The sequence below is a fragment of the Rhodamnia argentea genome, chromosome 3 (assembly GCF_020921035.1).
Source record: "Rhodamnia argentea isolate NSW1041297 chromosome 3, ASM2092103v1, whole genome shotgun sequence".
In the NCBI taxonomy this organism is placed as follows: Eukaryota; Viridiplantae; Streptophyta; class Magnoliopsida; order Myrtales; family Myrtaceae; genus Rhodamnia; species Rhodamnia argentea.
Genome location: NC_063152.1, coordinates 33325251 through 33348562, shown reverse-complemented (window position 1 = coordinate 33348562; position 23312 = coordinate 33325251). Strand labels below are relative to the sequence as shown.

At 42.4% G+C, this 23312-nt stretch overlaps 5 protein-coding genes across 6 annotated transcripts; 3 read left to right on the top strand and 2 right to left on the bottom strand.

Moving 5' to 3' along the window:
* Positions 1 to 946: 946 nt before the first annotated feature.
* Positions 947 to 2067, top strand: LOC115748022. Its single transcript, XM_048276898.1, has 2 exons — positions 947 to 1845; positions 1878 to 2067. Exon 1 carries the CDS (start codon positions 1003 to 1005, stop codon positions 1810 to 1812), a length of 810 nt encoding a protein of 269 aa, XP_048132855.1. The 5' UTR covers positions 947 to 1002; the 3' UTR covers positions 1813 to 1845; positions 1878 to 2067.
* Positions 2008 to 4091, bottom strand: LOC115748021. Its single transcript, XM_030684387.2, has 3 exons — positions 3630 to 4091; positions 2568 to 2925; positions 2008 to 2471 (listed from the first exon to the last, which is right to left on the bottom strand). The coding sequence occupies exons 1-3, from the start codon at positions 4020 to 4022 to the stop codon at positions 2275 to 2277; spliced, it is 948 nt and encodes a 315-aa protein (XP_030540247.1). The 5' UTR covers positions 4023 to 4091; the 3' UTR covers positions 2008 to 2274.
* Positions 4092 to 5375: 1284 nt separating this feature from the next.
* Positions 5376 to 9428, bottom strand: LOC115747985 (putative disease resistance protein At1g50180). The gene is made up of 2 exons (XM_030684336.2): positions 8226 to 9428; positions 5376 to 7099 (listed from the first exon to the last, which is right to left on the bottom strand). Exons 1-2 carry the CDS (start codon positions 9331 to 9333, stop codon positions 5376 to 5378), a joined length of 2832 nt encoding a protein of 943 aa, XP_030540196.2. The 5' UTR covers positions 9334 to 9428.
* Positions 9429 to 16956: 7528 nt separating this feature from the next.
* LOC115748023 (early nodulin-like protein 1) lies at positions 16957 to 17954 on the top strand. Of its 2 annotated transcripts, XM_048276899.1 has the most exons (3): positions 16957 to 17262; positions 17396 to 17812; positions 17870 to 17954. In XM_048276899.1, the coding sequence occupies exons 1-2, from the start codon at positions 17073 to 17075 to the stop codon at positions 17797 to 17799; spliced, it is 594 nt and encodes a 197-aa protein (XP_048132856.1). In that variant the 5' UTR covers positions 16957 to 17072; the 3' UTR covers positions 17800 to 17812; positions 17870 to 17954. The 2 variants fall into 2 exon arrangements, with proteins under 2 accessions (XP_048132856.1, XP_030540249.1); XM_030684389.2 differs by having other exon boundaries at positions 17396 to 17954.
* Positions 17955 to 21009: 3055 nt separating this feature from the next.
* Positions 21010 to 22695, top strand: LOC115748024 (protein yippee-like At4g27745). The gene is made up of 3 exons (XM_030684390.2): positions 21010 to 21347; positions 21469 to 21606; positions 22276 to 22695. Exons 2-3 carry the CDS (start codon positions 21514 to 21516, stop codon positions 22501 to 22503), a joined length of 321 nt encoding a protein of 106 aa, XP_030540250.1. The 5' UTR covers positions 21010 to 21347; positions 21469 to 21513; the 3' UTR covers positions 22504 to 22695.
* The last annotated feature ends 617 nt before the right edge of the window (positions 22696 to 23312 follow it).

The following is a 23312-nucleotide window of genomic DNA, read 5'->3' as shown; positions in this document are numbered from 1 at the left end:
ATTAAAAAAAAACACAAAATCTAGAATTCTGGAAGAGGAATCAGTGGATACAAAACAATAACAATCATAAAAAAGAACTGGAAAAACAAGAGAATTTTTTTATAAAAAAAAGGAGAGGAAATTTCACTTGTAATTGACCTCAATCTATGTTTTTGATTGTATCGTGCTCCATCTCTGGTTGGCGAAAGAAATCTCCTCCGTTCTGTGTTTCGATCAGCGGATTACAAAATTGGGGACATCACCCCGTGTACTGACCTAATCGGAACCACCCGAATGTAGATTGGCATTCCTACTTCAATTCACCAATTAGAATGCTGGTTGCACGGAAATTATTTCAATTAGAGATGTGGGGAAGCACGACCCTTTTTACTTTATTTTTCTCGTATTAGTCAACCAATTAGAATACCAATTGCCAAGTATCACCGCTCTAGAAAAATCGAATAGCAATAACGAGCACCTCCTCCACTATGTTCGCCGTGAAATGCGAAAGGTCATCAAAGCACCAGTTACATCTAACTCAACAAATAGGTCTTGCCAAAGTCCATACAAATTACGGGCGCGCGAGATTGAGTAAACATTTGAAAATGGTATAACAAGAAGTATTGAGAGTCGAGAGACACCTGAAGAGGATGGGAAGGGTAGTAATTTCATGATAAGGGATGATTTCATTGGGTTCTTAAATCAATTTTTGTTCCGACAAAAAGGAGAACAAAAAAAAAAAAAGCACTAATTTTTCTCGATTATCTTGTTATTTTGCATGGAAATAATTTTCAAAAATATAAGAAAAGACAAGGACATATCGAAGACCGCTCTTTGACCCTCCAAAAACCGTGTGCCTCTCGCCCACCCCTAGATTTCCAGTCACGTTCCTCCCTCTCCCACCGTCCCCGCCACCGCTCCCACCATATAACCCAGTCACTCGCATTCGTTCACAGATCGTCGAAATACAAGAATCTTCTTCTTCTTCTTCGTCGACAATAACGGAGCATTGCTCGGACAATAATGTGTAGGTCAACGGATTTCCCCCACCTCCGCCCCTCCTCCGCCGGCGACCGCCTCGACCTCGAGGCCTTCTGCGTCCGCTTCTCGTCCCCCCGATGCACGCCCGTGCCGGACCCGTTCCCCGAATCCCTCACCCTTCTCTACCTCCCCAGCATCGCCGGGCACGCCCTTGAGATCGACGGCTCCAAGGTCCGCCCCGACCGGCCCACCTTCCTCACCCTCCACCGCGTCGTCACCGCCCGAGGCCGCAGCGGCGACGTCGTCTATGGCTCCCGGGACCGCGTCCGGGCCGGGCCGGGCCTCCGGTTCGAGGTGTACCTGGGCGAGGAGAAGGCGCTGAAGGGGAGCTTCCGGAGGGACGAGGGGCAGGAATGGAGACTGGAGTGCGCGTGCGCGCTGGAGAGGGAGATCCTGGCGGGCGCTGACGCGGATGCCAGGTGGGTGTCAGAGGTCTGCGTGGCGGCAGAGGGACACGTGGCGATGTGCGAGAGGGTTGAGATGGTGGCGAGGAAGAGGAGCAGGAAGAGCAACAGAGGGTTTTACGGGCTGGAGGACATTCCGGAGGAGAGAGAATCGGATAGTGAATCGGACGGCGGCCGCCGCTGCTGCTGCTGCGAGGGGGAGTGCGGATCGGAGGGACGGGAGGAGGAGGAGGAGGAGGAGGGGGCGGACGGCGAGGATTGGGAAGTGAACACGGAGGGGGTGAGGTGGGCCGTCGACGTCGGGATATGGGTGGCGTGTCTCGGCGTGGGCTACTTGGTGTCCAAGGCTTCCGCTAAGAGCCTCAGGCGCAGGAGATTGCTCAGATGAAGATTGGACTTGGCAGGAGCTTTATTTTATTTTATGATTATTTTATTTTCCAATATAAATTTTTTTCTTAATAATTATTGTAAATTGATCTGATACCACCACTTCAATTTCCTCATCTTGCAATTGATGTGGAAAGTCCCAATTTTGGCATGCTCGATTTCTTGTATCAATAGCTAGAAAATGAGGGAGAGATGATGAAACTCACGCTGCAAATCTCTACTTGTCTCCTCCAGAAAATCAATGTAGCTTTCACCATCTTAGGATCATAGAAATTGTACCAACTGAACTAGTGTGCCATCTGGGTTCTTATATGAACTCACTCCTTCTCGCTTTAATCCGCTCGACCAGTTTTCGAGACTAAACTACCCGAACCGAGCCGGGGCAATGGCGTCGAGAAATCGCAGACTTTGGGCAGTGAATAACGTTGTGTGATCAGCTGATAAAAACATATGTACATCGCGTCTAACCTGTTCTTGATTCTGGCCTTTCAATGGGAAAAGGGCTCAAAACCCGCATCTTGAAGCAGAATTCTAGAGCGACCGCCGCGAAAACAAATATAAGCAGACCTTCGGCGATGTACACCGCGCCGGAAAAGGCGTGCGATAGGAAACTTTCCAAATTCAGTTCCAGAGGCGGGCCTGCGCCCAGGCAAGCAAGACCTGCATCGCAAATTCATGATGGTGAACATTCGGCACAAGATCGTTACATAACGTTCGGACAATGCTTTCCTCAGTCCGTGAGCTCGAAGCATGTACCTCTAACGAATCCAAAAGCCGCGGACGTTCCTGTCTTGAGCTGAATGTTGTCCAAGTCTCTTCTGACTGCGTAGCGGAAGGTGATCCCGAACAGCGCACAGCTGATGAAGTCGATCCCTGAAGGGAGTACCAGCTGGGACACCGCGGCCACCTGAGCGAGCGATAGCGGTAGACCCGCGAGGGTACCTACCAGTGCAGATACAGAAGCTGCTTTAACAGACTCCCATCTCTCTTCTTCGCGATTAATTTGCGCACCATCTCGTTCTTCATCCCGAGCTTTGGCGGTTCGGGAGAGTGAGCGCTCGGCTTCTTCGACCAAGGCCCTTGCTTCCGATAGTTCCCTCTGGGATTCTGCAATCTTCAACACGTGCAACAACGATTTCCATGTAAGAGACGCAACAATAATCAAAGAACGGAGTAATGTCGTGATCAGGAGAGCAATCAAGCCGTGTTCTGCCGACCAAATATATGACCGAGACATGACTCGTCTCTGTGCTGTGTCTGACTTGAAAACGAAGACTGGATCAACTCGAGTTCCGTCGGGCTTGATTAGTCAAGCTCGAAGTCGGAGTGCATAATATTTTGACACACAGAGCTCATTTGGGCTTGGTTCAATATCACAGAGCACAACCCAAGAAAAGCTCCAACTCAAGCTTGAACTCGAATTTCCAGTTTGAGCATAAAAAAACACAACAAAAACAACAGAAATTGCAGTGATTCTAGTGTTACCACCTCAGCGATATCATGTGACGATCAGACTAGTCAAAAATTTGATACTTGACTAATCAAACTATGTAAAACTCGAGCCGAATTCACATCAGAGTGAGCTCAAATCGACCGGGAGGAACTTGCAAGCAGCTCAAAAGATCATCTCTCTCTCTTCATTGCCGCTGGCACTGTCAAGGCTATGAATCGCTTATACCAGTCTCATAACGCAGTTTTCCCCAAAATTTCAAGATAAAAGAGAAAGCTGGTTGCGTCCCAAATCTTCCTACGTTCCCATAGACAATGCAGAATTCCTTTAGAAGGAATAATTGAACGATCTACGGTCAGTGAAAGCACCTCAGAAGCTCTGCTCTCGAGCTGTTCGATGTAATTCCTCATCCGTCGAGCTTCCACTTCTTGCCTCTCGATCTCCGCGAGCTCTCTCCTGGCCTCGTCCACCCTCCGCGAAGCCCTCTCCAGCCCGTCGAGCAATCCCCGGTTCTCCTCCCTGCTCAGCAGCTCCTCCACCCGCACGCCCACCACGCCCGACAGCGCGTCCTTCGAGTCGCCGCTCTGCTCGCCTTCGGAGACGCTGCACTTCGCGACCAAAGTGCGAGGCACCCGTCGGGCGTGCGCGTGGCGTCCGCGGAAGGCGGTCTTGAGGGAGGCTCCGCGGCGCGGGGACGAGGGACGGCTCGATGCGGGCGAGATAGGGAGGGCCAGAGATTGCAGAAGCAGCTGCGCTTCCATTGGGAGCTTTTGCTTATCCTCTTTTCTCTGACTACTCGTACTATTCGCGGCTTAACGACTGACGAGGAAAATTAGACTTGGAAAAATAATAATGCTCAAGCTTACAGTAAAAGCAGCATTAGGTCCAGAATATTAATGGGGCTCGGCTTTGTAAGTTACACAACAGTGGAATATACCATTGAAGATTACTCGACTGCTATAGAAACATATCACAACATAGTTAATACCACACACGGTTCGGACACAGACACTGAACAACATAATACCATTACATACCACATGAAAAGAAAAAAAATAGATAAGTTTCTTGTCTTTGGATCTCTTTGCCATGAAACAAGTTCAATGGCAAATTAGTACAACATCCCATAAACATATAAGGTTTTTATAAGAACGACGACGATTCGATGATGCCAGATTTACTTGGGGACTCCTCAGAAGCTTCAAGCAATGGAACTTCATTATGAGGGAGTTCTTCCTAATCGAATGTCCCAGATTTCTTCCCCTCCCGTTCTTCTGTTGAATGCAAACAAGACTAAATTGATTATGATATGTCTTGATTAGTAACGAGAGAGAAGAAGGTAAAGAAAATAGAGTCATTAAGTCACGATAACTTTTTTTTATGCTAAGTGGGAGAAAAGGAATATAAATATAAATATATATAATGTATTATGACTTGAATGTCTTTTTCAAATTTTTGTTTTTTTCAACCCCTTATGAATGTTATCATTCTTCGTCTCATTATCCTAAGCACAAAGGACCAAAGTTCTCTTGAGCCCAAACTGCTTGATTCATGAGGTAGCTCAAATGAAAGAGGACTCATCTTAATCTTTCAAATAGTTGAGCTTGGATAATAATAAATAAATAAATAAACATTCTAGTCCCAATCATAATATTCAAATTCTTGAAAATATAAAACGGTGAAGAGATTCGTCATATATCATCGAACCGTGATCCGAGTAAAACACCGAATGAAACTGCGTTGTTACCGGAGAGTTCTCTCTAGTACGAACTCCGATGCTCTTCCCTCTCTCCGTCCTCTTTTTCTCTGCTGCACGACAAAAAGAAGAGAAGAACAAAAAAAAAAAAAAAAAAAGGGAGGATGAAATTTATTAGAAGAGAAATGCTAACACCTTTATATGACGACTTACGAAGAGACATTCTCAAAAAAGAAAGAAAAAAAATATTAATCACTCAGCAAGCTGTTGTTTACCTAATCTTCTCAAATATCCACGTCCCTCGATCTCCCCTGCAATCAAAAGGTATTGACTCGGATTCGGAGGGGTGCATGATCACGATTGGACTGTATTCGTGTCCCCATATCCATGACGTTAATTATTAACCAGATGTAAAATTTCATTCCCTCTCCCTCACATTAATTCTTGTGATGATGAAGATAAAGGAGCGGAAGGGAATACTACTCACCCCGGGAATATATCTCCAAACGTCACGATACATGCTACGATGATCGGCATAAAGGTCTTGAGGGCTGTCGTAGGCGTGGACTCCTTCGGGCACCGCCTTTAAGCTGGGACACCAACTGATCCCTAATTGAGAAAGACGAGGCATGGCTCCTTCAGCGACCCTCCACTCCTCCAAATTTCCTAACCAATTAAGAAGTAAACGCTTGAGCCGAGGGAAGCCTCCTGCAGAGCAGACCATTTCCTTTCCCACGAAAGCATCAAACCTCAGCATGAGAACAACCAAGTGCTGCAATTTCTCCAATATTGGCATCGGATCTTCTTTTAGATAGGAGTGAAATAAGACCAGCTTCGTCGATCGCTGAGGTAGATACCTATGTTCCGGCAGCTTCTCTATGCTTCCTCCTATCCACAACTTACGGGGTGAGTGATAGCTTGACATTTTACTCAACTCATCTTTAGTGAATGGACGGCCAGAGAATGTAAAAGATGAGGATTGAAGATGTTTCAAATTGAATTTGACTAGTTGGGGAATTATCTCCAACGCGTCGGAAACACAAAAGCTCAGATTTTGCAGATTGGTCGGTTTGCCTAGGTCGCTCACATCACAGTAGGTCGGACTAAAGTTTCTCAATGTCCGTAGATTCTTCAAACTGTCCAACCGCAACTTCTTTTGGTCGCCATGAAATTCCTCCTTGACGACATATAAGTAGGGAAGACGGAGATAGCTCAACCTTGTCATCTTCCAGAACACATTTGGCATGGTTGCCCGATCAAGTTCTCTCCCACTCACGTCCAAAAACTCCATGAGTACAAGGTTCCCCATGGATTGTGGCAAGCTTCGGAACCAACTTCCTGCTAAACTTAAGAATCTTATATGGACTAGGTCTCCCACTGATTCAGGTAAGTTTTCGCTCATAGTAATTTTCTCTAGCTTCAGGACTCTGAGAAACTTACAGTTGATGAAAATAGGTTGAAGTTGCTCCCATCCCCGAAAATTGAACAACATCAAAGTTCGAAGGTGGAGCATAGTGCTTCGTATTTGTTCCGCTTCCGGAATCATGCGCTTATTGAGAGAAAGCCTCCTTATCTTGCAACTCGACTCGAGTTTTACTGCCATCGAAGGAGAACAATCCTCCGTCCCATTGTCTTGCGGAACGTTAAGAATTCTTAGAAAACAGTCTTGCGTGGCCTTGGAGACGCATAAGTCTCGCATCAAGTCGTGGAGGTGGCAAGTTTTGACCTTTCCACTCAAGTTGAGTCGTACTTGAACCATCCCCCTGTTAACCAACTCCGCTAAAAATTGCTCTGCTACATCTTCTGCTGAAATTTCTCTCTGTTCGTCATATGCGTTGGGCGGCACAAAGCCTTCAGCGATCCACATGCGAAGAACTTTTCTCGCGGGGATTTGTGCATCCTCTGGAAAACCACCCAAATAGAGGAAGCACGGCTTTAGATGCCATGGTAGATCGTCATAGCTCAAGGCCAACACTTTTGATACATCACTCTTATCACTAAAATACAAATTGATCTTTTCGTAAACCCTCTCCCACTCATTGTCGTCCGCCAGAAGTCCACCAAGCACATTGACAGCCAAGGGTAATCCTCCACACTTCTTAAGGAGCTCATCTCCTAACCTCTTCATGTTTCCATCAACTACTGCACAATATCAAGCAATAAATTGCAACTCAGCAAATCATAGGAAGATACAACTGTCATAAGAAGATAAATTACGATGAATATATTGCTTTTATATACGTATATATAGTGCCATGCTTCTTTATAATCTATGGCTCATTTATGCTTTTTTAAGGGGAAAGACTATTGGGACCACAACCAAGCTCCTATAGGTGGCTCCATCTATGCCTAGAAGATCAAGGACCCTAAATTAGCGAACGCCAAACGGGATGTATTGTCTTTGTTATATGTGGCTTGAATTAAGTGACTCAAGCAAATTTATAAGAAGAATAATCCTGCCCGATGAAGAAAAACAAAAGCAGCGCAGGGATAACTTGAGCGTGCTAGTAATCTCCGTGAAGTGAGAATTTTATGTTTCCCATCTCTTTTATCGCATAACAGTTCACGATTTTCCGAACAATCCCAACTCTTAATATTGGATCAACTATTCAAAAATTCAATAAAGGTTTACCTGAGATGAAGCCTATGGAAGAAGGAACACGGCTAGGCTCACCATTGTTCCATGAATTCCCAGTAAAGTAGCGTAAATTATTGGCCATATAAAGCCTCCAACACATTTTTCCTCATCACAGGAAAGGCGGAGCAAAGTTTTGGATAGGTATAATCACTGGGTACTTGACGCATTTGTTTCGCGAAAAATGAGTGATTTGGAAAATATTTTTTTTTAAAAAATGATTGCTTATATCTTTTATAAAAATTAGTCAACCAAAAATATTTTCATCATCGATAAAAAATCTATGTCTAATTATTTTTGTGCGCAATGAAAATAATTTTCTTTTATTTATTTTTTTCAAAAGATATAAGCGATCATTTTTCCTAAAATGTTTTTCAAATCACTCATTTTCCATGAAAGAAACGCACCAAATATCAAAACATTGAAATTTAAACTTTGATGCCTAGTGACTGTATCGATCATTTGAACTCCATATTGACTATTGGCTCATAAATTGTTAAACCTTCTAAAAGGTCAGACCGAGCAATGAAGTACCTGGTATTTGTCCCAAGGTCTCCGACTATGATAACCTCTTGAAGCAATAAATCTCTTGAAGCTACAATCTGTTAGATAATAAACTCCAAAAAGCCTTACCTTCCGTTTCAAGCAACGCCCTCTTCTTCAGCAAATCCCAGCTCTCCAGGTCCGATAAGCACCGAAGTTCGTGGAGAAGTCCTTGAGGATTGATATACTTCGCTACGTCTTTGTTGCGGGTCGTTATCAATAGCTTGCTTCTTGTGTTCATGACCGGGAATGCGTCTCGAAGACCATCCCATGCCTCTTTGGTCCAAATATCGTCAAGAACCACCATACATCTCTTCTCTTGTTGGATCTTATATAGAGCTTCAAACAATTCTTGATCTCTCATCTGCATAATCCTCTCTCTTTGATCAGGGACTAACTTAACGAGAATGTCCACCAAGACGTCTTTCGCATGGCATTCTTGAGATACGCAAGCCCAAGCGACGCCAGTGAAATTGTTCTTCACTTCATCTTGAGCAAGGACTTTCCTAGCGAGCGAGGTTTTACCCAAACCACCCATTCCCCATATGGAAATAACTCTCCGCTGTTTTCCATCCTCCAACAGCTCTTTCACCAACTCCTTAATACTATCTTCCCTCCCAACAAAATCCTCCTCGAAATGGGCGTGAGTCCATTTCGTCGCGGAAGCACTCGCGTGTTCGCGTTCGCCTCCCTGCATCATTTGTATGCCGTAAGCCTGCATACTCGTTCTCAGATTGGAGATCCTAGATTTTAAGCCATCAATCTCCGTCCCCACCTCATGAGCCTGCACGCACATGCACTTTGCCACGAAACAAGCACACGCCTTGACGATGTTTCGTTCCTTCTTCGGAGCTACTCTGAGGATGTATAGCTCGACGACGTCCTCGGCATCATAGGCAATGTCTTGGAGTTGCACAACCCATGCTCTAACCGTTTCGTCATGCTCTCGTCTCGAATCCGCATCCCTCAGCAAGCACCGGATCAGCTCCAGCTCCCTTTGCAAGTCCTTGACCTTGCCCTCCACGCCCCACAAGAATTTGGCCTCGTCGATGAGCAGCTTTCCTATTGTCTGCCCCACGAACGAAACAACCGACTCGGCCATTGGTGTTGTACTACTTGACAATGATGAGTGGAGATTATGAGAGAGAATGATTTGAGAAATCCTTTGTGATGCGTCACCAAGCTCTGCTCTGAACATGTATGCCTGCTGAGTTGCGAAGAGGAGAGGAAAAGAATAACAACTTGGAAAGTTGCGTGTTGTGTTAATAACACATATTCCACATCCACCGATGCAAGAAAAGCATCCACCCCCAAGAAGAAAAGAATGGAGCAATGGGGAAGTTTACATCTATAAATTCTTTCAGCAGGCAGAAGAAATGCATTGCAGCCACAGTTATGGATGTTCCAAGACATTACTGCCGATGTGCGAAAAAGTTATCACTTATGACAGGCAAAGAATCTCAAGACCAGCATTGATTATATAATCAGTCACATTATCGCGCACAAAATGCCTCGAATGCACGTGTGAAGGAACAAAATTCCACATTAGAGGCTAAAAGCTCAAAAAAAGAAAGGAAAAAAAAACAATTAATAGTACCTGCTCGGCTGACAATTCAATGGCTAAAACTTTTGTGTATATGTGGTTCCAATGAGATCATTGATCGATGTACACTCTTGAATTTATACAGAATTCCGACCGAATGTGATTTTGTCTAGGATATCAATTTTGTCTGTCATCATGGATTGTCCTGTTTTGTGCTCTCTGTTCTGAGTAGATTAGTCCATGCCATGATTGATGGTTCGATATTTGACAGGTAATGCTGTATGATGACAGTAAGCAGCTATTGGAATGCAGGATTTTTAAGAATGACGTTGTTGTTAGTTCCGGTGAGACACTGACGTTCAAAGCTTGTTTGGTTGATTTTGGAGAACCTGAAGAAGGGCAGAAGCCTCTAGATGATACTTACAGTTGCAGCCGAGAAAATAAAGTTCCTAATTGAAGAGTTTCCCTTCACAGAAACAAGATCGTCCAAGTATCTGATTGCGCCGGCATTGCCTGTTCTTACATAAATGTTTTTCTTCATGCCGGTGTCTTTAATGGTTTGAAATTTGACAACTCATGCATTCGTAACGTCGATATCATCCACCTGTATTATTGTATGATCCCCTTGGCCTAAGTTTTAAGAAGATGAGAAGACCAAAGTGGAGAAGGACGAACAGAAGAGGATCAGCCTAACCCCATCGCAGAAAATTATAAGAGGTTGGTGTTGAAATCTTATTTAGTCCAATCTCTCTCGATTACAAGTTAATGCTGGGTAGAAAGATAAGCATTTTTTTTCTCCCAGAATTCAAGAAGAATGAAATGAACAAGTATGGCATATTACAGGCGGGTCCAAACTCAAGCACATCGAGTAGGTCAGGCAGGTGAGTTTGGACTTCTGCATAAGCCTGGCCGTGACATAGAATCTGGTCAAGGTCAAGATAGATCCTCTCACAGCGGTTTTATGTTCACATTTTGCCATAGCTTCTCTTGAAAATCATTGGGAGCTTGTTTAGCACATTTCCAAACATTCCCTCAGAAAAGTGGTCTGAATATTCTGTTATTTATATTCGTAAGTTTGTTATTGTTGTCTCAGCACTGCAGTTGACGTGATCTTCCCTTTGATGTAGATTGGCATGTCTTGTATACAACGCAATTAACTCAAAAGTCGAAGAAATAATCTCACGTTGTACATGCAGTGGACCTATGACTAGGCAGGTCAAGCTACACAGTTTACATCTCCTACTGATCTTTAACCTTAGATAATACCAGCTTTCTTGTTGCTGAGTTAAATGTCATCTCTTCCTTCCTTTGTTAATTGTTTTTTTTTTTTTTTTTTGGGTGTTTTACCTGGTTTTCTTGTATGATACGAGCTGGAAACTTTTAGATAGCAGGTTCCTGAACAAAGCTGAAGAAGTAAGCCCTGGGGAGATGATGGAATTTCCTGGTCATTTGGTTAAAGTTGGCAAATTGCCTTACCACCTGGCCTAAAGTCTTAACTGCCAAGATATTATCAAAATTTTCTCCTTGATTGTTTCTATTCCCATCGATCCCATCATTCAGCTGCTCTGCAATTGATGTTATTGGGAGATACTCCATACTCACCAAAATGATATTGCACCGCAATGCGATTCGAAGTTTGAAGGACACAAGTTCATGGGATTTTCATTTCCACAAATTCTTGAACTTGAAGATGCCAAGAGTCAATTCGTTTGTTTATATTTGTAGCTAACACTTTCTTAATTGACCAGATCAAGAGATATGACACTGTTGCCAAGTTATCTCTTCTTTTCTGTTAATGAGCATGATTCCCTTCTCTTCATGTTTTGCATGATCTACAATGATTACCTGATTCCAAATGTTATACCCTGAAGCATGTATTCATTACTACTCTTTCAGAAGAAAAAGATGACCAGATGCATCAGAATGGGGCAAAGGGGATTATATTAGATGCTGGAAAATCAAGTGTAACTGGTCAGATTTTCGCTTAGATGCATATCCAGATTGCCACAAGTGTTTACTAGTTGCCTTATCTCTACATTTGTTGCATGTTCTTACGTGATTATAAACCCACATTTTTTTTTTCTTGGTGAAATCAAAGTTTCCTGTTAGGAAACTCGTGCACCTGTCATAAGCAAAACTGCTTAACCAGATGGATTCTTGAAATTCCTTAGACATGACAGATGTCACTCTTGACTCAAAGAGGAAAAAAGGCATAGTAGATAGAAGGTTTCACCAAATATAAAACTATCTTTTTAGGTTTTGGCTTTGTGATTCAGAGGTGGTCTAAGGGTGTCCTTTCACTTGGAAAATCCACAAGTCGCCTCATCAGGTTATGTTCTTGATATTTTCCTAGCTCTAGCACCATGCTTTAGGTATTGACGAACAATTCTTGTTTGAGAGAACCCCGTGCAAAAGAGGAGGGAAATGGAGAGTTACATGGATTCCTCAGCATATCCCTCTATGGTTTTTACATTTTCTATTGAAGTTTTCGTTAAAAAGCCGGTTGCTCGTTCTAATCCCTGATAGATTTTCTAATGAAGTTCTCATTAGGTAGCCATTTACGTTCTTGACATTGCTGTGTATTTACTGCCTCCTTTTAGCTTGAGGGTGCCGAAATAATGAAATCAATAACAGGTCCATTATTATTCTTCAGCCGTCTTCGACACGCAGGAGCATGTGAATGTTCTTTTGTGGGCTATGTTCTCCTACTGTTTTGTGTTAGTTCAACTGAGCATGTCCTACTTGGAGATTGGCAATTTCCTGTCATGTAGAATGGTAGGCCAAATACCATAATGGTTTTTTGCAGCTTGAAGTTCGTGGATCCCTAGAGAGGCAGGTCATTCCTAAGAACTTTCAAGGATGTTTTCATCCTCAAGCCACTGTTTGTTTTATTAAACTGGCCTGGCCACTTTGTTTGCTGATCCAACATGAATCAGTTCTGTTGTTTGGGTAGTGGTTCGTTATGTGCCCCAAACATCACACTAATTCAAGTGCATTTCACTACATAAAAAAACGTTCAAAGGCCTTTCGCACCTCTTTTTTATAGGTCCATAAGGTCCTGGAATTACTTTTCCGCTCCATCCCTTGGATCATTTAGGTCGCACTGTATCATGCTAACAGGAAAGTCGCAGTGAATAAATTTCCCGGGAAAGACGAAGTGTTGGGAACCGGAAAATTGCTGTTATGCAATTCTCAGTTGGTTAATATTGGGGAGCATTTATTAAAAGGAAAGGTGCCAATAGGTTCGAATGATTGTCAACCATGTCGCGCTGCTGGAGAACTGAGGACAGGTCATGGGGAAGTCGTGATGGTGCTAAAGTTGATCAATCAATCCTGGGAGGTTTGCAGCATTATTGATTCATCCCGATGCTATTCAGATGTGTCAATAACGTCATGATATTCAGTTGTAGTTTATCTCGATGCATCCTAATTGTAATGTCCTAGTGAAGCACTGAAGAGGTTATTTAGGTGGATCTGTGGTGTAAGAAGATAGAGTTGTAAATGAATATATTGAAAGAACATGTTACAGGGAAGTTGCTACCTCCCTAACCAAGTGGGGCACTTACATGGTACACCTGTGATATGGTCACCTTAAGATGATTCCGAATTGGAGCATCTAGTTCTTTCTTCCATAGATATTGGTGTCAACAAGTCCGGTCAGGTCGGGTCTTCATGATACCTGACCCCACCCAAAACACTTTGACCCGACCCGAAACGAGAACAAACAGAGTTGAAACATCGAGTCGGATCTATCTGGATCGGGCTACTTTTTTTTTTTTTTTTTTTTCTGAGGCCCCCCAAAAGAAATACAATGTGCCTCACAATTCCTTAAGCTGCAAATGAAAATCAAAATTCTGTGCAAGAGCTCGTCGAAATGCTAACATAAATATCAATTTGAGGCTCAAATTTGGGCAAAATTACAACCTCAACGTATAGCAGCAAAAATTCATAACATAATCGGATGGCCTTGATCAACTTGCCAACACAAAGCTACTCATACAAATTGATTGAAAAAACAAAGTGATTTAAAATGAAAAAGGACTGAGCTAAAATTAACTGATTGCATCAGGAGAGTTTCCAAGACCAAGCCTCTACGTGATGGTGATTACTCTATGGAGAAATTTAACTGATACCACTGGCAATGAAAAGTTATCTGGTCTTATGAAGTCTTAAGAGATTGGTTTTAGTGTGATTTCTCTCACTTCAGTATTCTTTTGAATTTTAATGTTAGCTTTCTCGTACTTTATGTTTCCTCATCTGACATTGTAAAATCTCATCAAACTCAGCCTCTGATTTCAACGAATTTCACTCTACGTTGGGCTTCGGAATTGGCAACTCCCAGGTATTTCACAGCTACTTGTCCTACTCCATTTAGAACTTTAGTGAGTTTTGATATTTGTTGAAACTCGTTGGTGCAAACTAGTGTCCAAGCTCAAGCAGGTTAGCAGCAGATAGCAACTGCTTGTAGGGAATTTTCGAACTAGATGCATCAGGACCTCCTTGAATTCTCTAATACATTCCAGTCCAGACCTAGTTCGTTATTTACCTGATGGACATTCTCAATCGCACTGAGCTCTGTATGACTAGCATATATACATCTGCTCCAATTATAGTTTACAGCCTTCTCATGAGCAAGCTGACCCCAAATGCTGCAGCAGCAATAATCTTTGCTTCAGACGCATCTCTTTCACACGGTTCTCATGATGATGCTAATCACAAAAGGACGGCTCCTGAAGGAGATAGGGATCCATTGAAAGTGAAGGCCAAGCATCCAAGTTTCGATCTAGGATTTTGAACCATGATCATTGCTCAATCAAATGTATTTCTACTGTCGAGAATCTGGACGGAGTGCTCACGAATCTCGTGCCTATCACACATGAAATCGGTACAGTCGAGCTCTTGTTTTTATGATCAGAAACAGTTTCTGTACGACATAATCAATGTATTTCCAGTAATCTCCAACATATTGAGGTGCACTATGTCTACGTATTCAAATGGAAAGAGGCCACTCAGGTTGATATGAGATACTAGTTAAAATTAAAACAAGTGCACGCATGGTGAAGAAGTTCAGCTGAGGAAGCGGAAACAATTGTGTATCTCATGTTCTTCAAATATTCAAATGGCAGGGCAAAGTTGCATCACAGACAGTTCATTTGTAGATAATGATTGTTCGGTTCCTATCGAGGATGATGCTCAGTTTATATATTTTGCTAGATCGAATGTTACTGGCCATTTAAGGTTACCCAATTTTAACTGTATCGTACGGTGTGTTTGATTCAAGAAAATTGTTTTTCGGGACTTTCATCGCTTTGGTTCGCCGAAAATTATTTGTCAACGGAAAACATTTTCCGATCAACGAAAATATTCATTTATAAAATTTAGGAAAGTGAATTTCTAAATTTAAAGAGGTGAAATGAAAACACATTCGAAATTGCTTCTTTCTATTTTTTAAATTTTTTTCCTCTTCTTCCTCCGCCGGTCGCCAGCCTTTCCCTTGGTCAAATTAGCAACGCTCGAGCGTCTCGCCCCTTAAAAATTAAATAATAAATAAATAAAAATAAACAAAAGTAATATAAAAATAAAAATAAAAAATTATCAAAATTTAATTTCTTTTGCATGAGATAATAATGTCATGAGATTGAAATCATATTCCAAATAAGATCTGAAAATTAGAAAACATTTTCTATCGCATATCATAAAACAAAGAAAAACTAATTATTTTCCTAAAAATGATTTTTTGAAAATGATTTTCCTTAATTATTGAGTTTTCGTGAAATGAACGCACTATCGAAGAAGATTAAACAAAAAAAAAAAAGATTTACGCAAGCCAATAACAACCAAAAGTTGGTCATTTTAACGGAAAACACTTCTCGACGTTCCCGTTCAACGAAAATATCCATGTATGAATTTAGGAAAGTGAATTCCTATATCTAAAGAGAAAAATACTTTTCGGAATTTCTCCTTTTCATTTTTTATATTTATTATTTTATTTTTTTGTATGCCGGTTGTCGGCCTTTTTCGGTGGCCGGATTGGCGACGCTCGAGCCTCTCGCCCTTTAAAAAATAAATAAATAAAAATAATAAAAACCATTCAAATGAAAAAAATACTTAGAAAATCAATGTTCTTTTCGCCCGAGATAAAGTCGTGAAATTGAAAATTATTTTTCGAATCGAGTCCAAACACTAGAAAACGGCTTCGGTCACATATCACTAAACAAAGGAAAGCTAATTATTTTCCTTGAAAATGAATTCTCAAAAATCATTTTCCATAATTATCGCATTTTTTCGTGAAATAAATGAGCCTCCAGATAAGACTGGACACCTAAAAAAAAAAAATACACAAGCAAATAACGACGTTCCCAATCTTTCATAAACTGTCAACAGGAACAAAGCAAATTGAATCCCTTCCCTTCATTCTCTCACCAAAACATCGTCTTTGCTCATCATGGACGCTCCCAAACACCCATGTGACGACACTACGTGAGGCGGGGGAGACAGGCAGGCTTCTCACTATGCTCCTCTGCCAACACCACATGATGATTTTCTTGATGTCCATTCTCAAACTCATCAAATAATAATGTGTTTTATTCTTGAATATGACTATCCAACTGGACCATGTGCTATCATTGGTCAATTTGGTCTTCTTGCTCGGTTTCCGGTTTCCCAATTTTGTCCCTACCACTGATTTATAGAGAGATCAGGCATTTTTTCTTTTTAGTGGGGGCTTTGCCCTTGTGATGGGTATTACTCATTTGCCATCGGCAAAGAGATTTTCCCAATATCATTCTTGATGAGCTCCTTTTTATCTTCCCGACAGATCTGCCCCCCTTTGTCTAATGTTTCACCTTCCTCTTATGCTAATATTATGAGAATTTCGCTAGCGGGGTCGAGTACCGTCGCTAAAAAAAGACCTTGATTGTGGGACCGTATAAGCGTTTCGGAGGCTATCCGTTAACGAAATTCACACTACACTCCCCCAGATGTCCATAGCAGTGAAGTAGAATTACGGATTGAACTCTCTTCCCGCCCTGAAGTTGCGCGTTTGAAAACACGTTAAGCTGTCAAAGAGCCTTTTTTGGGGCTCCTATGGTGCAATTCTCGAGCCTTTCTTTACAGAAAGAACAGATAAAGGTGGTCAATCGCATCTTCTTTTCATAGCAAAGCAGTGAACTTTATACCAGTAAAAAATAAATTAAGCTAAGGAGCCCATGAGAGGGGCAATGTGGTAAATTCACCAGAACTCGCCCCCTCCCCTTCTTCTCCACCAATCTGGACTCTGACTGAACCAATAAAAGATTTTCTCCCCCTCTCCCAAGTCTTGTGCCTCCCTCCTGAGGTTCTTCTGAGAAGCAGAAAAGCTAAAAAAAAAAAAAAGCTTAGCGTACAAAAGAAAAATGGCGATTCTCAGAAGCCCGAGCTCCCAGCTTCTCTGCGCCCTCCATCTTCTTCTGATCTCAGCGCAGGTCTTCTCCTACCAGTACAAGGTCGGCGACCTGGACGCTTGGGGAATCCCCGCCGAATCCGACTCTCAAGTCTACGCCCAGTGGTCCAAGTACCACTCCTTCAAGCTCGGCGATTCCCTCTGTAAGCTCTCTCTCTCTCTCTCTCGCATCGAAACTCGAGTCGCATCGCCGGAACTCGGCGGCGGGCGAATCGGTTAGAGATTAGTCGAGTCGAAAAGCTCCGAAAATGATACATTCGTTTCCGCCAAATGCAGTGTTCCTGTACCCGCCCAGCCAGGATTCGGTGGTCCAGGTGACGCGGCAAGCCTACGACGCCTGCAACGTCACGGATCCGATCCTGTACATGAGCGACGGCAACTCCCTCTTCAACGCAACCTCCCCCGGCGTGTTCTACTTCACCAGCGGCGCCGCCGGCCACTGCGAGAAGAAGCAGAAGCTCCAGATCTCCGTGCTGTACGCGAACGGATCGGCCTACTCCCCGTCGGCGTCCGACGGGCCCGGCGCGTTGCCCGACATCTCCCCCTCCTACCCCACCGTGTTCGGGTCGATACCGGTGGGATCATCCTCGGCGCATTCGCGGGGTATCCCGGCGCTTGCAGTGATGGCGATCGGACTCATTGTGTATGCCACCACCGACGGCGGCAGCTGGTTCATGTGAGGAGCAGAAATTTGGAGTTGAGCATCGTTCAATCTTTGCCAAGTTCAGCTATTTACTTGTTCAAGAAATTCTGCATGTAGTACGATTTTTTTTTTTTCTTTTCAACCGTTGTAATTCTTTGCAGCAGAGCACGAGAGAATAAAATTTAAATCTTACAAATTGCATTGGACCCCTTATTGAATTTTCTTTTTCGATTAAAAAAATGATTTTTTTTTTAGAACTCCAAGAAAAAGGATAAGTAATTTTTTTTTTTTGAGCCGTCTTTCTTGATTTTCAAAGGATTTGAGGAGTTAACGGTCTAACGATATAAAAATACAATCTCAATCACAATTAATATAAATGAAAAATATATATATATCTAATTTTATGGTAGCATTTCATAGTTATAATATCATAATGTCATACTAACAGTACCCGATTTCTAAAAAAAGGAACAAGAACAATAATAGAACAAAGATTTAGGTTTAGATTACCCATGGGTGGTCCCAGAAATCCTGCATGCTGTTGCTGGATGCCTCCTTTTTTTGGTAATTTCAAGGTTTAATAGTTGCATCAATTATTAATTAATCAATTAATTGATTTTCTTTTTGCCAGCTAGAATTGCGCGTCGGTGGTGGCAGCGCCGCGCCTCCAGGGTACCTCCATGTGAGCCAAGATCTGCCAAGACCTTTTGATCACTACGATCCAACCACAAAAATCATGCCAAGATCCAAATGGCATTTTCTCAAATATGAAGCACGAGCTCATCCAATCGTCGTCCCCCGGAAAGAAGATGAAATGCCGTTTCGAAGTTGTGAATGGATCGATATGTATTTGATCAAGACTATGAAGGGTTTTTCCGTAAAATTCCGGGTATCAAAGTAATCGATAGAGATTTCGAAAGTACGAACACTGGGAACAACCGTTTCTAGCGATGTAAATTGCACAGAAAGTAAAGACAATAACAGATTTGCTAAAGAACGTCGAGTTCCGTAATTGATTAGGAATGCATTACAGTCGACGGTTACAAAATCGGTTGCTGAATGTAAATTTACAAATAATTTCATATTTAAATATGTGGTTACAATAGTCACTGTTGCGTTACAGGTTCTTTCCCATCGGCTAAATTAGTCTTCCTCGTGTACACACTTTTGCTCCAGCACTCGAACTATTTCTTGTCGGAAGCTCCATCGACTAAAGTGATATTCTTGTCGACCAAGTGCTTCTATATCGACTAATTCTTCTCAACACGGATGTTTTTCGCTCCTTTTGTATCTTCGATAGGCTTTCTTCGACGAATGTCGGCTACATTGCTCCTATATTTCTTTTTTGGTGTGGACACCAGTATAATACGCTAAACAACAACAACGATCGAGTCAGATACAGAGCTAAGCAAATAATAAATCGGTTTAATTCAAAAGCTATTCTCTAATGTGACGTCGAGAATTCAGAAAGGCTTTATTTTAACCCGACATCATCTAACTCATAATGATGGATTCCTGTTAATTCGAATTCAGGTGACCGATGGATTAGCAGTATGCGTTGGTTTAATCTGTGAACTTTGTTGGGTGGGAGGGATAAGGATCCAATTTATATGTGGGAGATGAATGATTTAAAAATCATTCCCTTAGAAACGATAGTTGTATTACTTGCAAAAAGAATGAAATGGAAATATTTTTATCGTCTACGAAAACATTTAGTAGGGGTGAGCATGATGTCTTCGCGCAATCCTAAGGTATTCCATGGCGTTCGATAATGAATGTCTAATTTGGAAGGATTAGTTTGAGCTTCAATTTCCGGTAATATTTATGGCTGAGACTTTTACTTTGTTAATTTTTTCTATTCTTCGTGCATCTAAATATGATTTGTGGTCAGTATATTATAGTAGTAAGCAATAGTCATTAAATGTGATAATTCATTGCAATCGTTCAATTAAAATACATGTGGTACTTGGGTAGTCCTAGAAACTGTGACCGGATAGGTTACTGTGTATACATAGTAGATTTAAGGTTCCAAAAAAAGTGGAATATATTTCGGTGGGCGGGTTTCATGTTCTAGGTAGAACATTTACTGAACCTAACTTGACGAAACATGAAATCACTAATCCCTAATATTTGGACATAAATTGTTGCTGATGATAAAAATGTATTTATTTACTAATTATTTCAAGCCATACATAAACAACCATCTTTAAGAAAGTATTTTTTTAAGTAACTAAGGGGGGCGTATGGTAACACTTCTGAAAGTGAATTTTTGCTCCAAAAGTATTTATGGAGTAGAAATTCGTTTGGTAAAAACTTTTACTTCTAAAAAATATTTCTACTTCCGAAGTTATTTTTTTCCCAATATGAGAAATACAAAAAAGTAGTTTCTCAATTCAATAAGTACTTCTTGGACCAAAAAAAAAAAAAAAAACTCATAGAGTACTTCTTGCCTCACATTATTTTCATTACGCCCTTACCCTATTTTTGATCGGGCTCGCATTCGCCAACTTCCATCGCCACCCATTGCTGACCACCGACAACCGCCGACCATCGCCAACCACCGCCGACCACCACCCATCACCGCCTGTGACTATCGCCAACCATCACCCACCGCCGGCCTTGATCGCGAGTCATTGCTCGCCGCCCCCCACCTCCCTTCACCAACCGCCGCTGTCAAGTCGCCGTCTCCGGTTGTCGAATTGCAGTCTCCGACCGCGCGGCCGCCGCTGTCGAGTCGCCGTCTCCAGTTGTCGAATCGCAGTCTCCAACCGCGCAGAGTAAAAAATAAATAATAATTTTTTTAAAAAAGTAAATGATATTTTTAATAATAAATTTTATTTTTTAAAGAAATTTGAAAATGAAGTAGAAAGTTTTACGCGACCGACAATAATTTTTCATAGAATATTTTCTGTTAATAATGTTTTAGAATTAGAAATTTTCAACTATTGCTAAACAAATTTCTATGACCATTAATCAACTTTTAAAGCAGAAGTAGAAAAATTAATTTCTGATCGGAAGTTGATTTTTGAAGCAAAAGTATTATTATGGGCGCCCTAATTTGTCGCGAAACAAACGTAATTTTAAGTTGTTTTAATTGGACTTAATAAAAAAAAAATTTGGAGGATGATCAGCTCGGCATCGGGTCATTTTCGTAATTCCGCCGAAACTCCGGGGTCCAGCGGCGCCAGAAGAAACTTGCCGTCTTCTAATCATGGAGTTCCGCCGACCTCCGATACACACCCGCGCTCTCCCTCTCCCTCCGGTCCACCAGTTCATCTGCTGAAATTGAAACCATCGATCGGATCGAGCTGCGAGTTCAGCTCGCCACTCAGTAAATCCTCGAGCAAGAAGCGTGAATTCGAAGAGTTTCGATACTTCGCGGCTTCAATCTACGTTTTCCGCCCCCCGCGAATCTACCGTTGGAACGGTTCCGGTTCCTTCCATTTCTCGATTCCTTTCCCTTTTCTGAATCCCTTTTTTGCTCACCGTCCTCAGTTCTTCGATCGAGTGCCTGTGACCTCAATTGGATTCTCGTCGGTGCCGCTGACTGAGTCGACCCGGGAACCCGAGCCTGTTCGAAGGAAGGTAGGTAGGGTTTCCTGATGCTGATTGAGTTTGTGATTTGCTCTGGTCTCTGAGCTGAGAATGGGGAGAGCTGCACTGAGAATCTTTTGTGCCGTTCTCTTTTGATGAGCTTGATCTTTAGGGAGGTGCGAGGTAGTTTGGTTGCTCGTGGTTTGGCGTAGGGGCAATGGCGGAGGTGATCGGTCCGAGGCTGTATTGTTGCTGTCATTGCCGAAACCATGTGGCGCTTCATGACGATGTCATTTCCAAAAGTTTTCAGGTAGTACTAGTTTTCCTCTTAAATCTGATCACTTACTCTACATTACATTGCTCTGGTCGTGCGTTGGTCTGGAATATGGGGGCCTTTGCCTTGGATGGAAATTGGATAAACTAATTAACTGCCCAATGTCAGAGTCGAGGAGTGGCTAGTGCATAAGTTTAGACTGAATTGTTTGGTTGGGGGGGTTGTTGGGGGGCCTGCGAGCCAAAGATCGTGGGGGATCTCTGCTCAAGGGGATGAAGCAAAGGTAACAATTTCGAAAGATTACACCACACCTAGAGGCTGAGGGGTGGCGAACCTCTCTAGGCCCCCATAGGCTCGCCTTTCCTAAGGCGGATTTGAGATAGGTATTAGATGTTTTAAGTTACTGCGAAGTTTAAGTACTAGACATGCTGGTGGGGTGGAGTCAAAGTACCTGTTAGAAGGGTATGGAGTGTATCGAGAAAATTCAGACAAACGACATGAATTTCAAAGCCAAAAACCATTTGAATTCTTTGTTTATAAGAGGGTATGAAATAAGCTTGATGATGTTGGCTAGAGCAGAGTGTGGATAGTAGAATTCACACGAAGGATACTGAAGCTTTGGTGATTGTTGTCACCATGCTGCAACCAGGAGTGTGATGAACTAGGGGGTAGAATTCAATAAATTTGCTACTATGTTGGTGTCAGGGAAGAAACAGTCGAGCTTTCTTGTTCTCCCATGCAATGAACGTTATGGTTGGACCGAAGGAGGACAGGCAGCTCTTGACCGGCCTTCACACGGTGGCAGATGTATACTGCTCTGATTGCCACGAGGTTCTGGGGTGGAAGTATGAAAGGGCGTATGAAGAAACTCAAAAGTACAAGGAAGGGAAGTTCATTCTCGAGAAATCGAAAATAGTAAAGGAGAACTGGTAGTCCATCTTGTGTTCGTGGTCATGGATTTGGTTGGTCTGTGGACACTTAAGTAGCTCAAGTGAGGCAGAAGTTCTCAACTGGAAATAGTCTGCCATTTCTCCTCTTTGAACTATTCTTGCGTTTTTGAGCAGTGGTTGTACCCCTTGATTATTCAATCGTGTTAATAAATCTTGTGTACAGATTCGCCAGTCATTCTTGTGTGTTGTATCTTTGAACTACTTGGTGAAGTATTGTCTACGTGCATTTTTAATGCATTGGTCAGTATGTACAGATGGACCTCCTTGGAGGCTTAACATGGCCGCTACCGCCCAGTTTGGTAGTTCCTGACTTTGCTGTCTGTTCCTAATGGGAGCTTAAGTTTTAACTTCGAATCGTTATGTGATGACTAATTACATGTTTGTGACTATAGCAGATTCTGAATGATTGTTCATTCTTGTGAGGATTCTTAATTCGATGACGGGTCATTTTGTCTGAATGATGGAAGAAGGGCTGAAGATGTTTGACATCGTCATTTATGCCGCTTGCACCGGGGGAGATGGGAGGTGGATTGAGCTACTTCTGTGTATGTGCCGCTGTGCTGGATAATACAAGCGAAAGAAAGTCAAGCGAAGGGCTGACGAAGCACATTCTAATGAAGCTTAAAAGTGCCTCGATTACAAAACTAGAAGCAGATTCAAGCCGTGGACGGTACTTGTAAGAGTTACAGCCGTTTCTTCTGCCGATTCATGCTTAATTGCCGTCTTCTCAGCGGTTCACTCTGTCCTTGTTTCCTGATTCATGGGATTGGACTCGCGTGCTCCGTTCTATGC

Excerpts from the sequence above, each read along its gene's own strand:
- LOC115747985 (XM_030684336.2), bottom strand. The coding sequence starts at position 9,333 with ATGTTCAGAGCAGAGCTTGGTGACGCATCACAAAGGATTTCTCAAATC. Across the intron at positions 7,100-8,225 it reads GGCGTTGCTTGAAACGGAAG|TAGTTGATGGAAACATGAAG; the intron begins GTAAGGCTTTTT and ends GATATTGTGCAG.
- LOC115748023 (XM_048276899.1), top strand. The coding sequence starts at position 17,073 with ATGGCGATTCTCAGAAGCCCGAGCTCCCAGCTTCTCTGCGCCCTCCAT. Across the intron at positions 17,263-17,395 it reads CAAGCTCGGCGATTCCCTCT|TGTTCCTGTACCCGCCCAGC; the intron begins GTAAGCTCTCTC and ends CGCCAAATGCAG.
- LOC115748024 (XM_030684390.2), top strand. The coding sequence starts at position 21,514 with ATGGCGGAGGTGATCGGTCCGAGGCTGTATTGTTGCTGTCATTGCCGA. Across the intron at positions 21,607-22,275 it reads TCATTTCCAAAAGTTTTCAG|GGAAGAAACAGTCGAGCTTT; the intron begins GTAGTACTAGTT and ends TGTTGGTGTCAG.
- LOC115748021 (XM_030684387.2), bottom strand. The coding sequence starts at position 4,022 with ATGGAAGCGCAGCTGCTTCTGCAATCTCTGGCCCTCCCTATCTCGCCC. Across the intron at positions 2,926-3,629 it reads TCGAGAGCAGAGCTTCTGAG|ATTGCAGAATCCCAGAGGGA; the intron begins GTGCTTTCACTG and ends CACGTGTTGAAG. Across the intron at positions 2,472-2,567 it reads GGCTTTTGGATTCGTTAGAG|GTCTTGCTTGCCTGGGCGCA; the intron begins GTACATGCTTCG and ends TTTGCGATGCAG.
- LOC115748022 (XM_048276898.1), top strand. The coding sequence starts at position 1,003 with ATGTGTAGGTCAACGGATTTCCCCCACCTCCGCCCCTCCTCCGCCGGC.